General features: G+C 36.7%; 1 protein-coding gene across 4 annotated transcripts in view; it reads left to right on the forward strand.

Moving 5' to 3' along the window:
- UBE2Q2 (ubiquitin conjugating enzyme E2 Q2) overlaps window positions 1-14,936 on the forward strand; it is a 50,033-nt gene that overhangs the window by 25,839 nt on the left and 9,258 nt on the right. For 3 of the 4 annotated variants that reach the window (XM_061999187.1, XM_061999185.1, XM_061999188.1), the window contains 5 exons: window positions 19-75; window positions 279-365; window positions 2,118-2,258; window positions 10,419-10,503; window positions 14,781-14,841. In XM_061999187.1, the coding sequence (XP_061855171.1) occupies window positions 19-75; window positions 279-365; window positions 2,118-2,258; window positions 10,419-10,503; window positions 14,781-14,841 (431 nt within the window). The remainder of the gene's footprint in view (window positions 1-18; window positions 76-278; window positions 366-2,117; window positions 2,259-10,418; window positions 10,504-14,780; window positions 14,842-14,936) is intronic. The other variant, XM_061999186.1, reaches the window with a different exon arrangement.

Raw genomic sequence — 14,936 nt, forward strand, 5'->3', positions numbered from 1 at the left:
TTCATTGTTGTATTGCAGAATGGAACAACGGAAGAAGTTACATCAGAGGAAGAGGAAGAAGAAGATATGGGTGAAGTATGTGTATATGTTATTGTTGTCCTGAACTAGTAGAATTCTGGCATTTTGCTGTGCAGTGGCTGGCTAGTTAAGCCAAACTGTGAAATGTAATCCCCTTAGAAATCCCCCCCAACAGAAAAGATAATAAAAATCGGATGGTTACCTTGATGTCAGCTTTCACTTGAACCACAAAACTAGTGAAATTTTCTTCTTAAACCTAGATCTCAGCTGTGAGGTGCTTGGATACAGAGAATTGGACATCTATCTGTGCTTTAGTCAAACAGTACATAACATTGTGTGCCAAATCAGTAAGTTTGTGTTGTTAACTCCTATTTCAATCAGCATATGAACTGGCTGTGATAACAGTTGAAAGTGCCTCCCAAATTGCAGTAGATTGGCTGAGAGTGAATCAGTGTGCTGATTCACTAAACAGGTGAGCTAGTTTTTAACTGTAATACATTGAAGGAAATGGAAGGACATCTGAAGCAGACATGTTGAACTTGAAGGGGTTTATCGCTGTCTGGCAGTACGATGTTCCTCTTAATGAACTTTTGACTGTATGAGAACCACCCCTTTCAGTTATTTCTACAATATCTTAGAATAACTCCAAGAAGCTTCCTTCTTAAACCACTGTGAATAGCCTTATTATAGGAGAATTCTTCTGACTACTTTGAGTTTAGATTTTTTAATGCAAATGGCAACTTATTTTCTGAATAAAAGGTCTTCCTTTAAAAAAGATCTAAATGTTACCCATGTTCTGGAATTGAAGAAATATCTTTTACACCAGATTTAGCCTGACTTACACCACATTTGTTGGAGCTAACATTTCCGTGAACATAGTATGTATACTCCTATATGCTGCTATAAGGGTCTAGTTGCTTGCAGGCTTGAAAGTAGCCTTTTGCACTCTCTTCAGGTCACTTTAGACAAAAAAATTGTCATGTCTGTCATTTATAAGCTGGCATTGTGTGTAGCACTTATATCTTCAACTTGTAATCTTCTGGAATTGAAAAGTAAGTGACAGTTCCTAGGGCTATATCATTATTTTGAAGAATATGAGCATTTTAAAGAATTTTCAGTAAAAAATTTTTTTACAGTTGGAGAAAACAGCGTTGTCAAAGACACCAGATAGACCTGTTTCTTACTGTGTAAGACATGCCTGAATTTGCTTTATGGCCAGTTTCTTCTGCCATGCAAACACATAGTTGCATAAAGAGTAGCAGCAGGTACGGTGGAACACTATCTTGGAGTGTATCTGATAGTTCTGTACTCACAGCTTGCTGGTGTGGCTGCTGCAGTGCTTCCTTTTTCATCTCAAGGTATTTACATCCCTCTCCTCCTCTCCACAAATAGCATTTGAATCACCTTACAGGCAGTTGTCTTAAGTGCTCATCTGCAACAGGATAATCCCATCTCAAAATACAGAGTCGAAGATTTTTCAGTGTCTTAGTCTAAAACTCAGAAGTGAAAATTGTCTTGTGTGATCAGAATACTTTTTTTGTCTCATATCATAATTCCAAAACTGCTGCATCTAATCTTCAGATGAAATGTTCACCTTGAATAAAATACATGTAGCTTTCTAATATTTAATTTTTAAGGGTTGCTGTAGCCCTGCCAGAAATGGTAATTGCCATTAGCCAGAAGTGTAATATAGCTAGGATTCCAATGGAGAAGAGTTTGCTTTTAGAAATATCTTGGAGACACTCTGACTTTGGGTACGTGGATTCTCAAAATGCTGTAGTTTTCTGATTTCTACCTACTGTAATGGGCTAATTCACTATAATCCTAACTTCTTGCAAAGGCTTTGTTGTGCATGCTTCTGTGACCAGAAACATATTGGGAATTTAGGTCTGATTTATTATTATGAAGAGTCCCTTCACTTCTAGCAACTACTGTTGGCTGAGGGAGTGAACTTAAAGTAAAACAGATATGGTATCCAGCAATCACCAATACATAGTGCTGTGCAGTATATGGCTGAATCCCTAAATGTACTGGGAGAGGGTTTTGTTGAATTAAGAGCATAGTTAAGTTACTTACAATGAATTTCCTCTGTTCTGTAGGACATTGAAGATTTGGATCACTATGATATGAAGGAGGAGGAACCAGTTGATGGGAAGAAATCTGAGGATGAAGGCATTGAAAAAGAAAACCTTGCAATCTTAGAAAAAATCAGAAAAAATCAAAGGCAAGATCACTTAAATGTGAGTTAATTATTTATGTTTTTTCTTCACAATACTTCTGACTTTAAAATAGAACTGATTATCAGCAAATAATGCCTCCTGCTATGAACCTAGACGTAAATTATCTGTAGCTGATTTCCTTTCTATGTAGGACAAATGTCTCAAGTTGTGGGACCTAAATATCTCTTTTTTTAAAAGAAGTTTGAATATGTCAGCTAAGATTCCAAGGTAATTTAGTAAACGGACTCATCTTTCATCAGAGCCTTTGGCAGAGGAAGTTAGCTGTCATTCCACATCCCACAGAGGCACAAAAACCACCTCAAAGACCTCTCATTCAGCTTAGGAGAATGCTGTTAGTCTGTTTTGTCAGCCTTGGCTTAGGATATTCTTGGCATTTTGGATGAGGAAGCATCTTTTAGCTTTTCAGTAGAGTCACCTCTTACATGTAAATCCAGATTTCACAGTGGTTAATGATACTTAACTGTTCCTCTAATTTCCAGAGGTATCTATTTGGTTGTCCCTCTGGCTCTTGCTCAATGTCTTTGTTACAAACAATAGTCCTACTTGCAGAATCAGCAGAAAGCATCTGTGTGTGTGACTTGTGTTGCCGAGCCCTTATTAAAAAACCAAGTAAAGCTATATATAAATCCGATTATATTCAAAGTTCTGAGTGACTTGATAAACCCAGGAATTTGTGTTTTAAATCAAATTTATCCATTAGTTTGTTTTTTTGTAATATCTATGCCACATGGAAATTACTGATGGACGAGGGATTTTTTGCTTGACATAAAGCAAGGGGCCTTCAGCAGCTCTTCAGCTTTATCATCACAGTTTTTACAGTGATTGTGCCAGCAGGCAGTAAAAAGCCTGTTTATCCTCCAGAGGCTTAGAAATGCTTTGTCACATGTGCACAGTTCCAGAGAAGCTTCTGATTCTAAAAGATGTGTGTAGGAGAGAGTGATGATGTCATATAACCTTAATTTTATTTAGTCTGGCTTCCAAAGAAATCAAAACTTCTGTTTCACAGAAGCTTGAAAGGTGTAGTGCATGAAATCCAATACTTCTGTTCATGACAAATTTCAAACAAAGATAAGATTTCTAAATTTTTAATAAGTCACCTGTATAGAAAGGAGGTGCTTGAACTGGTGCCTGCTACTGTGTGAGCTCGTAAGTTCTCTATGAGCTGTTTGGCAAATCAGTGGATATGTAGATCATGTCCAGACACAAGGTGTGCTGTTTCTTACTAAGCTAATAGCTGAGGTTGTGAGCAGTAGTTAGGAACAGGGGAGGGACCTGTAAGTATTAAAGGAAGAAAGAAGGTTTAGGATTGGTACGTAGGGAAGACCTTGATTTTTGCCCAAGGAACCAGCTTTGTTCTGATTCTTATACTTGATGATTTTTCCAGTAAGTGCTTTGTAAAAAGCTTAAATTGCACTTCAAAATTATATTAGGTTCAACAGAATTGCTGTTGTAAACCTCTTAGGATTTGTAGCAAGAACTGTATACCAAGTGCTTTGTGCTAGTCAAACTAATAAATTTTTTCACTCCTGATAGATCTAGTTATCATAAGAATTTAGGAAAAAAGACTCTTTTAGTTAGCAGAATCTTGACTATTCCTTGTCATGAATTACTGGCCCAAAATAACTTCAGTCTAGAAAAATAACTTCTTCCCGTCCTTCCTATTGTCACTTCAACATGTAAAATTGTTTCTGTTTGTAGCCATCTTCTGCTTTGCAAAACAAATAAAATAGAAACGCTTCTATCAGGGTTCTTCCAGCTGCAAGTCTTCTGCTTTTGTCCCAGTGCTATTCTAATACGACTTGAGTGTAAACGTGTCAAAAATACCTTAGTGTTCTACTGAAATAGGTAGCTAGAGGAAGCTGCTCTTTGTTTCGAATATGAATTCAGAAGTTACCTATCAGGTTGTGTGGAGGAAAGTGTATGGGAATGATCACCCCTTTCAAAAAAAAACCAAACCAACCCTAAAAAGCCAAACCAATCAACAAAATCCCCAAACCTAATCAACTTTTCAATATTTAAAAGCATGTAAACATAAGGTACCAAGCTGCTTTTTCTGCATAGGCAAGCTTGTTTTAAGAGTTGACTAACTGTAAACACAACAGTCACTTGCTGGCCTTATTTAAGCTTAAATGCTTGTTCAAAGTGTGAGAAAATGCCTGTTGAGATTTTGTGTATTTCTGTAGTTACAACTTAGACCAAATGGTCAAGACTCCTTGTTTGATAAAGAAAATAAATCCTCTGTCAGCCTGTGAACTGCATAGTTTGCTTCACCATCATCTAAAAGTGTGGTAAAACTAAAAAAAGATGTTTGTAGTGTCAATATTCTTCCTTGGTATGGAAAACCTCTTGGAACTACACATTTTCTTATATCTGTCCTTTCCCATTTGACCAGTTGCCTTTCCTTTTGCGTTTCCTTTCTGCATCTAGTGGAGCTGAAATGAACACTGCTGAGGGTTTGGGGTTTTTTTTACAATAGCAGATTCAACTTACATAATAGCTGTTTCTCATGCCAAGACACTCTTGTTGATGCTGGTGCATAAACAAGGTCAGCTGAGTACAGGGAACAGGGTATTCAACTGCCTCTGAGGAACTGTGGTATTTTTGTGGGTCACCAGAAATAGCTGTGCTGCTTAAAGAATTTCTCAAAGGACTTGTAAGGGTTTACTCTTAAGCACTTGAGAACTATAGCTGCACTACTGACCTAGGAAGGAGCTAACCTAGTAGCACTTAAATGCCCCTTTATGCTGCCAAAACAGGGTCTTTTAATAGAACACATTGGATATGCTCCAAAATAGAAGTTTGCTCAGTATCCTAACATAAAGCAAAATTTAAATCTGTGCAGCTCTTCACAGTAGGTTTTCTTAAAGGACAATGTGAGTTTTACAAACTGAAGTGTAGTGGCTAAACATAGTCTGTTTTTTCACAAACTACACAGCTCTCTTGATATACTTTTTTTCCTCCACAGAGGAAACTAAAACTAAGTCATGCAATTTACATGCTGTTGGAAGAGGGAATGTGAAGCCCAATATATATAGCTTTGAATAGTGCCCAATGCAACCAGACGACTTCTCAGTTCCATTCTATGTTCTTTAGCCCAAACTTCTAGGTGGTCATCTCTCCTCATGGCTGAAATGCAGGTTGAAGTTACAGGTCATGCTAAAGGCTTTTCTGTAGGAAAGATGTGAGTGCAGCCCTGTTGTTTTGTGTTCTTAAGGTAAAGGTGATACTTCTACAGTTCAAGATTTTTGTCATAGGACTTTTTAGGGTTTGTGTGTTTTATACATGTTAAAAATATGTATCTAATAATTTTGTAAATAGGTTGTCTTAGTGCTACCCCTAATTCTGTTCTTCTTGCTGGCATCAGGAAATAAATTTGGCTTGTAGTACAGTATGTAACTTGGAGCAAGAATTAATCCTCCTCTTAACATTATCATAACTTTAAGGAACCACTTGCTTACTGGAAGTAAAAAGAGGTCTTTGAACTGGAGTCATTAATTTCAAATATTTATCAACTTGCTACTACTTGCTTTTCGGAGGTCTCTCCCCACATAGTCATTAAAAAGGTTAATGCTTTTCTTATTTAGATAATGCTATTAGCTTTTTCTGTTTCCTGCTGAGGAGCTCATACACTTTCCTTTAGAAATATCAAATGTCTTCACCTTCATCATCAGATTTTATGAACTCTGAGATGTCACTTCCATTTTCAGTATAATCCTTAAAGTAAGTATGAGTTGACTTACACTTCCCGGAATGACTGTACTTCTGCATAAATACCAAGCAAGTTCAGTGTCGATTTATCAAACTTGTATTCTTTACCTTTTTGGGGGTCACTTCAGATTTTTTTTTGGTATCTTGGAGGAGTTTCCGGTTTTTTTTTTTGGTCCTGTGGCAGTTGTTGAAGTGTATTGAGATGATCTACTGTACTGTTTTGAAGTGTGACGGTATTTTTCTGATCAGGAAGAAAACAATCTGGTCTTCGGATGTAAAACTGCAGTGAACTGCACCTCCTACTTCAGATAACCACAGTGTTCCTTAAATGAGTTGTTTTTTGAGGGACGGAAGGGGAAAGGAAAGTGTGTCAAAGGAGAAAAGCTGAGGCTTCAAAACCTCATATCTCCGGAGACTTAGTGCAGCAGACAATTAGGGCAGTGTTGTGTGCTGTGCTGATTTCTGCACAGCTAGGGGTGCCTTACTGAGTTGGGAATGTAGAAACTCAGTTCTGAAGTCCTAGTTTTCTTAGAGGTTGCTTAACTGTTCTATAAAGCATTTTGCTCAAATTTACATGTTCACACTAAAATACTAATTAAGGATAGACCACTTCTGCAAAATATAATACCTATACTGACTTAGACTAGAGTTTCACCTTTCTGGCAGTGGCAGAAGCGTGACCATAGGGAGAAAAGTTTGAGAACAGGACAAGCTTGTAGTGAGTATTTTTCATGTACAATAGTTCTGTCTCTGAGAGCTCTTGTGCCAAGTGTTTCTGTTATTCATAACTCTCAGCAATTGACATATTGTCCACGTAGATGTTTACCTCTTGAAGCATGGCCTCCTGTAGCAGGGAGTTCTCCAGCTTACCTGCTCATTGTTCTGGAGAACCATACTTCTGGAGAAGTATGTTTGTACACGAGAGGATGATCAAGTGAGAGTTTTTGTTATTATTTGATTATTTAATAGGAGAAAAAGTATTTTAGTGTCTTAATAGGAAAAAAAAGTGGCAGCTCTGACTTCTTCAGTTTACAGATCGAATGGCTCTGCCTTTCTGCTCTTGGCATCATCCCCATATGACAGATGCCTGTCAAATCCCATGAGTGATCAGTTATTTCTAAGGCAGTTGCAACTATAAGTCTTCATCTCAGAACTGGAGAAATGGGAGCTTTATCTCCCATGGAGTGGTAAGTCTCACTTACCACTGAAGGATATTCAGTTATTTATATCTGAATTCAGTCTTTGAAATTATAACTTGCATGTAGCGAGTTATTGAAAGTTAAAAGTTTGTTAATTTTACTACCGCTATATTCAAAACTGAACTCATTGCTCTACTGTATCACAAGATGGTGTGATGCAAGTAGTAGTCTCTTCTAAACTGCACTTCAACAGTAATTATAAAACCCAAAAGTGATGATGAAGGCTTTGTGTTTCACAGCAAGAGTGTTTGGCATTAAAACTGACAAGAGGTAGAGCAGTTCACCTCTGCAGGCTTCTTCAGTTTCCTCCAGGGGTAGTTCAGAGCATGTAAAGTAAGCTGTTGTGCTAAACTTGTTAGGTTAAACTTGGTAGCCTCTTCCTTGTGATCCTAGATTACTGGTTTGCAGTCTATTGATTCTTTAGAGTAACAAGTCTAACTATATTTAATATTGCTATATAAGGAGTGGTCAGCCCAACTAGAAATTCCAAGGAAAAAAGGTGAAAAACACTTAGACCAAGTCTAAGGCTAGCTTACACACACTGAAAGTAACTTTTGTAAAAAAAACCAAAACCCCACTTGAGTTTATCAGCAGTTATAATGGCACTCTGGAATAGGTGGGTGTGTTAAGTTTTGGTTTTTAAATTATTACAGTACAATAGACATTTGAGTTTTCATTTGCAAAGGTGAGCTTTCAGAGTTAAGTACAGAGATTCAGTAACTTAATTAAATGGAAATACGGCAATGAGTAAACTAGTTTTCTATGGAATGTGTTTGAACATCCTGTTTTAAAATTGTCTGTGTTTAAAAGTTGATATTCTGTGAAAAAGGTAAGACAATTCCTTCTTTCAGTAAGAATAAGGCAGATGGTGCAAGGATGTTTCACAGCTCTGCACAGAGGAAAGCCAAAGTCTTGATACTTCTCTATGAAGTTTCTTTCCTCTGGACTTATAATACATTCATGAGTCTAAACCTTAACAATCACAGTACAGGTCTGAAGAAGCACAGCAATTTTACAGAGAATGGTGGTTAACACTGCATTGTGTTAAGTGTAACACTTCCTTTTTCAGCTTATCTGAAAATAACATATATAAACAACATTTTTTTTCATAAAACTGAATTGACTTGCTGTTAAAGGAAGAGAAATCACTTGTTTGTCTGTTAAGATTCTATAGACAGAGGCTTCAGTAAACCATGAAATGACTTATCTGAAGTCCTGTCTTCATGTAGCTTTTGCTTATTCAGGTGAAAGGAGTTGCCTTTTATTTGCATATTTCATTACAAAGTTTGTTCTTTTTACTGGTCCATTAAGAATAACTAGTGAAATTTCAGTAATCTGCATCATGATATCCAGTGGAATATGAAAATGAATAGACTAAAAGCATAGTCTACAGATTATAGGGTGAAGCTAATCATATTATCTGGAGACATCAGGTAACTAATACTAATATTTAATCCTTATGAAGAAATAATTTGATCCTATAATTAAGAACTTGTAGAAAAAATATCACTATTGACTTCAGGCAAACAGGGATGACATTTCAGGTATTAGACAACAATCATAGCTGCTTCAAATCTCTCCAGAAATACTTCTCTGACACTTCTATTCCAAAAGGATCTGTTTGTAAATGTTCATAGAATCTGAAAGAAAACTGAAGAAAAAAAATCTCTTCAAATTTTTAGATGGAGTAGAAAAGCACTCATAAACTAATCATTTAGTACTTTGTATAGAGAATCTGATCTGAATTTCATTCTAGGCAGTAACTTTTTTGTTGGAATGGGAGAGAGTGTTCAGTGGTGAGGCTGGGTTTTTTGTTTGTTGGGTTTTTTTTCTCTTTCCCTTCCTGAAACCACACTTATGAGCCATATGTATCAGCCTGTATTTCAGTGGGAGTGATTGAAGTCAAAGCAGCAGTAGAAAATTGCATGAGTTTCATGAAGTAATCTACCTTTGGGCAACTCACTGCTGGTGTAAGCCAAAGTTTCGTGGGGCTAGGATTCAGAGATAGCTGCCTTACTTCATTTGGAGTACTCAGTCTTTTTCTATATTTTAAATCTTGTAATGCTAATTTTTATCTCTGTTTTCTGAAAATGGTATTTCAAGTGGAATATGTAGGCAGGGTAGTCATGTAACATCTAACGTTTAGTAGCTAAGTCTTTCCTGCTAGCTTTGTCATTGAATTAAAGAGAGTAACCTAGGATACTTTTGGTAATCATTCTAAATAAGCATTTTAATTTTGTAAGAGAAGAGAAAGTTCTGTCCTCGCTGTAAAGCTCAGAAAATTGAGGCAAAAATTAATACTGAGGTCGCAGAACTGTCAGTGTTGGGGATGTGTGCAGAACACATCCAATGCAGCAGTTACTGGTAGATGTAGACATTGGTTACTTGATAACTGATATGTTTTAGAGCCAGTCATATTTTACATTCATGTCACTTATAGGTGGGGGTTTTTTGTTTGCTTTAGGACTGTATCTCAGGCTGAAGTCTGAGGTTCAGAATTTCTATGTTACTGTCACTTAGAGCTCAGTTCTGTATCACTCAGGATAGCAAAAAGAACAGAAGAGTTTCCTGCCAGGGTTGCATAAACCACACAGGAATTATAACAAATCACAGAAAAATACTTAATATTGTAAGATTTACTTACCTTTAGTCTTTCTCTGTGCAGGTGTTGGGATTTTTTCACTGTTGCAAATAATGGTATTGGTTTTGTTCTGTATTTTCTAAATATATTGATTGGCCTTATTTCATCCAGAAGCCGTTATTCTGTAGTGGATACATCCCAACTCCTACACCTTTCTTCTCAGCCAAATAAAAATACCTTTCTGAGAAAATAGTAAAACCGTATTTGCAGAAGATTGTTCTTAGCATTAGTCTTACTCTTCCTTCAGTGCATAAGACCAGATGGTAAAAAGAAATATTTCCCTATTAGAAGTGTACTGTGGGTCCATCTTAGAAATCAAAATACCAAAGAGATTGAACTGCTTCACAGAAAAATGTCTGGTGGACCTTTGATTGAAAGTTTGTATCAACTATACCATGTAGTAGTATATATTAATGTGCTGCTTTAGAGGGAATGTCTTGTTTCTTTTGAGTAGCCTTTGCTCATTAGAATATGTAACTCTTCAAAAGCCGACTTCTAGTACAAAAAATAATCTTAATGCCTTCTAGTTGCTGTAACGTGGTAACGGAAAGAAAGCTGTTTGATGTAAATACTACTTTTCACTTACTTGAAATATTTTTTTGTTTGTTTCAGGGTGCAGTCTCTGGGTCAGTTCAGGCTTCAGATCGACTTATGAAAGAACTCAGGGATATATATAGATCACAGAGTTATAAAACAGGTAAAGTGCTTCAGTTTTCACTTCCTAAAAGACACTTCAAAAGAACTGTGTTGGCAAATACTTACTGCTAATCCTTCTGTGCTTTGTTGTGATATTTATGGATATATGTGTGTATATGTGTATACATGTGTGCACATATATATAAAAAATACATAGATACATACATGGTATAATATCTAATTACATAAAATAGAGTGTTTGTGGAGAAAAAGAAAGTCAGGATACTTTTCCTCGAAAATGTTCTTCCTTTGTGTTATGCAAAGCCTCCAGTGGGAATTAACAGAATCTGTGTTAAATGGAGAATGCTCTTGGGATGGATAACAACAAAAAACAACTCAAGATTATTCCTGTGGGTTGTCTTGAGTGTTTAGAACTACCTGAAATTCAACTCTCTGAGTATATAGGGCAAAAGCCTTTACTACTACCAGTGGGTAGAACTGCTGATGAGGGACTTGTTCAACAGCAGAAGGTTTTGTTGTTATACGGGATTTAACCTTGGAAAAAATTACTTTCATTATTTTGTGATGGTGTTAATCTGATCTCGTGCTCCAGTTATTCCTTCAAATAAGGATACAAATGGCTATAGACACCAAGCTTGCCTTTTAAATTCATTTGAATAACTAACAGTGATTAGCTTTAGGTAGACAGCTGTCTGTTACATTTGCTCAGTGTAAGGGCTGATTCCAAACTAGCTCAGGAGTCGATATATTGACTTGTCTGAGTGTTAAAAAAAATATAGAACATTTCAGGCAAGTTGTATTTCTATAGGTCAGCTGAGTAGACAGTTCCATCACCACTGCAAGGTATGAGAACCTGGTGCAGACCAGGAGTGGAACAGGAGAAATGCCTGACTTATAAAGACAATTTAAACTTTCATCTTCTGTCTTTTCCTTTTCTGAACTTCTCCCGTAATTTATTTCAGGTCAACTTAACTCTTACTTAGTGGTTATGGCATTTTAGTTTGTAAAAAGGACACAGTTGAAGAGACAATAGACTCCTGTTTTGATTTGCTGTATTTACCTTTTAGGTAAATAGCTTTGTGTTCTTATACTGTGGACAGTAGCAAAATGTCTGAAGTATAAATGTGATTAGGTAACCTAGAGCTGATCTAATGAGCCTACTTCTTTTAGGCTTTATTGCAAATGAGTGCTTGCCAGTGTACCTTAATCGCCATCTATCCGGTGAAGAACAGATTAGTAGGTCTAAGGAACGGCCTAGAAATAGATCTGTATTAAGTAATGAGGGATGATTTCCAGACCATGTATGATCTTAAGGGTTTGTTTTCCTGGTTACAACAAAGATTGGGTATATAGCAAATCTACCTGACTATAAAGACTATATAGTGCAAGTAAGTCCTACCTAGTTGCAAAAAAACCCCCAACTCTTGAAGTAGGAAAGCATACTGTAAATGGTGAGGAAAAATACGTCTTCCTAAACTGTAAAGAAAATTGAGATACTAAAGGATGAGTATAGTAATTTAGGATTAGCTCAGGAATAAGTAAAATGACTGCAACTGGATGCCTCGCACTTATGTGTAAAACATGTTTTTGAAGTAGTGTCAAGTGGAGGTTGACACTATAAAACTGATGACATTCCCACTTTGAAGCAGTGTCCTACTGATACATTTATTAAGTTTTGCCAGTAAATGATAGTATTTGTTATGAAACTTACCTAGATTAATTCCTTGTGGCTTCAATTAGTCTTAGGACTTGAGTGAATATGAGTTCCTCTTCTTTACATAGAACTAGGCTACAAAAGCAGGAGTTCTGTCTTTTGTTGTTAGATAACTGTCACCATGTGAGCAGGGGTATGGTAGATAATTGCCTTTCTTTATTAATATGATCCTTGTTCTGAATACTTGCTCCATGGTCCATTTTTCTCTTAATTTAATTTCTTATATTAACACACAAAGGGACTGTTGTGAAACTTAAAGGTTCTGGTAATTGCTGCAAGGTAATTTTTCTGTAATGTAAGCATCAGGACTTCAACTATGGGTATATATTCAAGGTAGTATCCATTTTAGAATTGAAGTTCCTTTAATGACTGAAATACTTGTGAAGAAGTTGAAGCAAAAGATGACTACAAGCTTGTTGTCAACAGGCTAAGTTGCTTGTCTACCTGGAAAAGCTAGGTAAAGAGCTACCCTTAAAAAAATAACAAAACAGAAAACCATTTTCTCGTGAGGTAACAGAAGCAAAAAAATATTGCAGGAAACTAAGATAATCGAGTATAAATTGGATGGTTTAATTCACCTGCTTTGGTAATAGGACTCACAAGTCCTCCAAACTAAAATGATCTCATTTTCAAATATGAAGTTGGAGATGATGTTCCTGAGAGCATACAGGTATTATTCAACTTAGAAATTTGGGTGCTTGGAAGGTTAAGTAGCTTGCTGTTGAACAGAGTATTAAGGAGCATTCTGGTCAATCCTGAACTGTGCGCGTCTCTCTGAAGAACCTTTTTACAACTTCTGATTTAGATACAGTATAACTCCTTCCTTTGGGGAAGCTGTAGCAAAACATAGGGACCTTGGAGCTGAAGGACCGGTACGTGAATTCTGGTCAAAAGCAGGACTTCTCAGGTGATGGAAGGGATGCAGAAATAGAGCTAGAGGCTTAGTGAATAAACAAGCTAATGAAAGTTCACTTGTGATCTTCCATTATTTAGGATATTGTCATAATCCTTACTGTAACTTGCTCTGTTGTCTGTAACAAGTATTTTATACTTATGCTTGGTGTCAAAGCTGTAATGCTGAGAGACTGTTGCTTCTAGTCTTTGCTCCCTTTTGGATGTAGGTGGAAGAAAATATTCTGGATATAATGGTGGAATGGAATCATCATTAGTGGGAGTTGACCATGACTGGAGTTCTGAATGTCAACTCTGTTGTCATAACATCAGAGCAATAGAAATTGAAATTCTTATAATTTGTGATTTCCACTTATACTGAGCAATTTAGTGTCCTTGAATCTGGGAAACTGGAAAAAGGCCTTAATAGCTCCTTCTGTTAATCCTTGAACAGAAATGTGTGGTATCTCTGAACTAGCTGCTGATTAGAAGGGACATTGAGAGCACAGTGAGTAAGTTTTAGACCTCCTTTGTCATTCCAGACTTAGAAAAATTTGAAATCGTGATCTTGGCTGCAGTACCCATTTGTTTGTAGTGCTGCAGTAAAGAGAAACAAGCATGGGGTTTTCTACCTTGCTTACTGGGTTGTGGAATGCTTTGAAAATAAAGGTGTGGACAGCTTGAAATATCATCTGTACTCCAAGTACTAATGCTTTAAAAGTTTCCACTCCAAGATAATATATTCTAGAATAATAAAACTCAGAAATTAATACTGTAATTCCTTGGAGAGAACATGGTGACTGCAGTCTTTTGTTATATAGCCTTCAGAAATCCTAGGCAGTTTCATGATTTCATATGTCTTCCCAATAATTACATCAGCAACAGATCTGCCATTAAATTTTGCCCAGATATCGAGTTTAACGGCAGTTTTTTAGTATGAATGCATGAATAGTCTGGAGGGGAAAGAGATTAGAGTTTTAAATATCACTGATACCATTTTCTAAATTTAATCTGATTTTTAAAGATTTATTGCTCTTTCCTGGGCTGCTTGGGAACTGCTGCAGACAGGAAGGTTGAATATAAAATGGCAGATAACTTTCCATCCTTCCCTTGGAGAGAAACACGTAACTATTGTTTAACATGCTTAAAACAAATAAACTGCTGAAAACCACCAGCTGACCTCCTGAGAGCTCTTCTTCTGGTGCATCTTTCTGGCTTCTCTGGTCAGCTGTTGGGAGTGTGTTTCATCCAATGCAGTATTCTTTTTTTGAGTTTCTGCTCCATATACTGTCCAGTGTCCTGTCCTTGTCTGCCAGTACTGTCAAGAACTTGTGAAATACAATGCTGCATGCTCAGACTGTGTTGTTCTTACAAGTGTGTTGGTCATGTGCTGGGTGTAAAATATGCTGAGTACTAAGCAAGCTGAAGTGGTAGCTGTGGAAAGTTTGAAGGGCAACTGGGAGGGGAAGAAATGGTTACGTGTCAGCAAAACTTTTTGATTCATGTGGATTTTTTTATAGAAGTGAAAAGAACGTTTCCTTGTAGCTTCTCAGAAATGCTTTTGCTGCAGGAGGAAGGATGTGTCTCTGTCTCAGTATCTCATCTTGCTTATATCTACTGACAGTATTTGTACTTAAACAGAGAATGTTTCTGCTAAGTTTTAGCTTGCTAAACTTCTAGTGCATAATTAATTCTGTCTAATATTTCCACAGGGATATATTCAGTGGAACTGGTAAATGACAGCTTGTATGAATGGCACGTTAAGCTTCTGAAGTAAGTTATCTGAAGTGTTTTCGTGTTCTGAAGACTCCATTTTATTATTGCTGTAGAGATTCCTACTTTGGATAAATGAGAATCTCTAGTCAGAG

Source organism: Colius striatus, chromosome 7 (genome assembly GCF_028858725.1).
Source record: "Colius striatus isolate bColStr4 chromosome 7, bColStr4.1.hap1, whole genome shotgun sequence".
NCBI classification, from domain to species: Eukaryota; Metazoa; Chordata; class Aves; order Coliiformes; family Coliidae; genus Colius; species Colius striatus.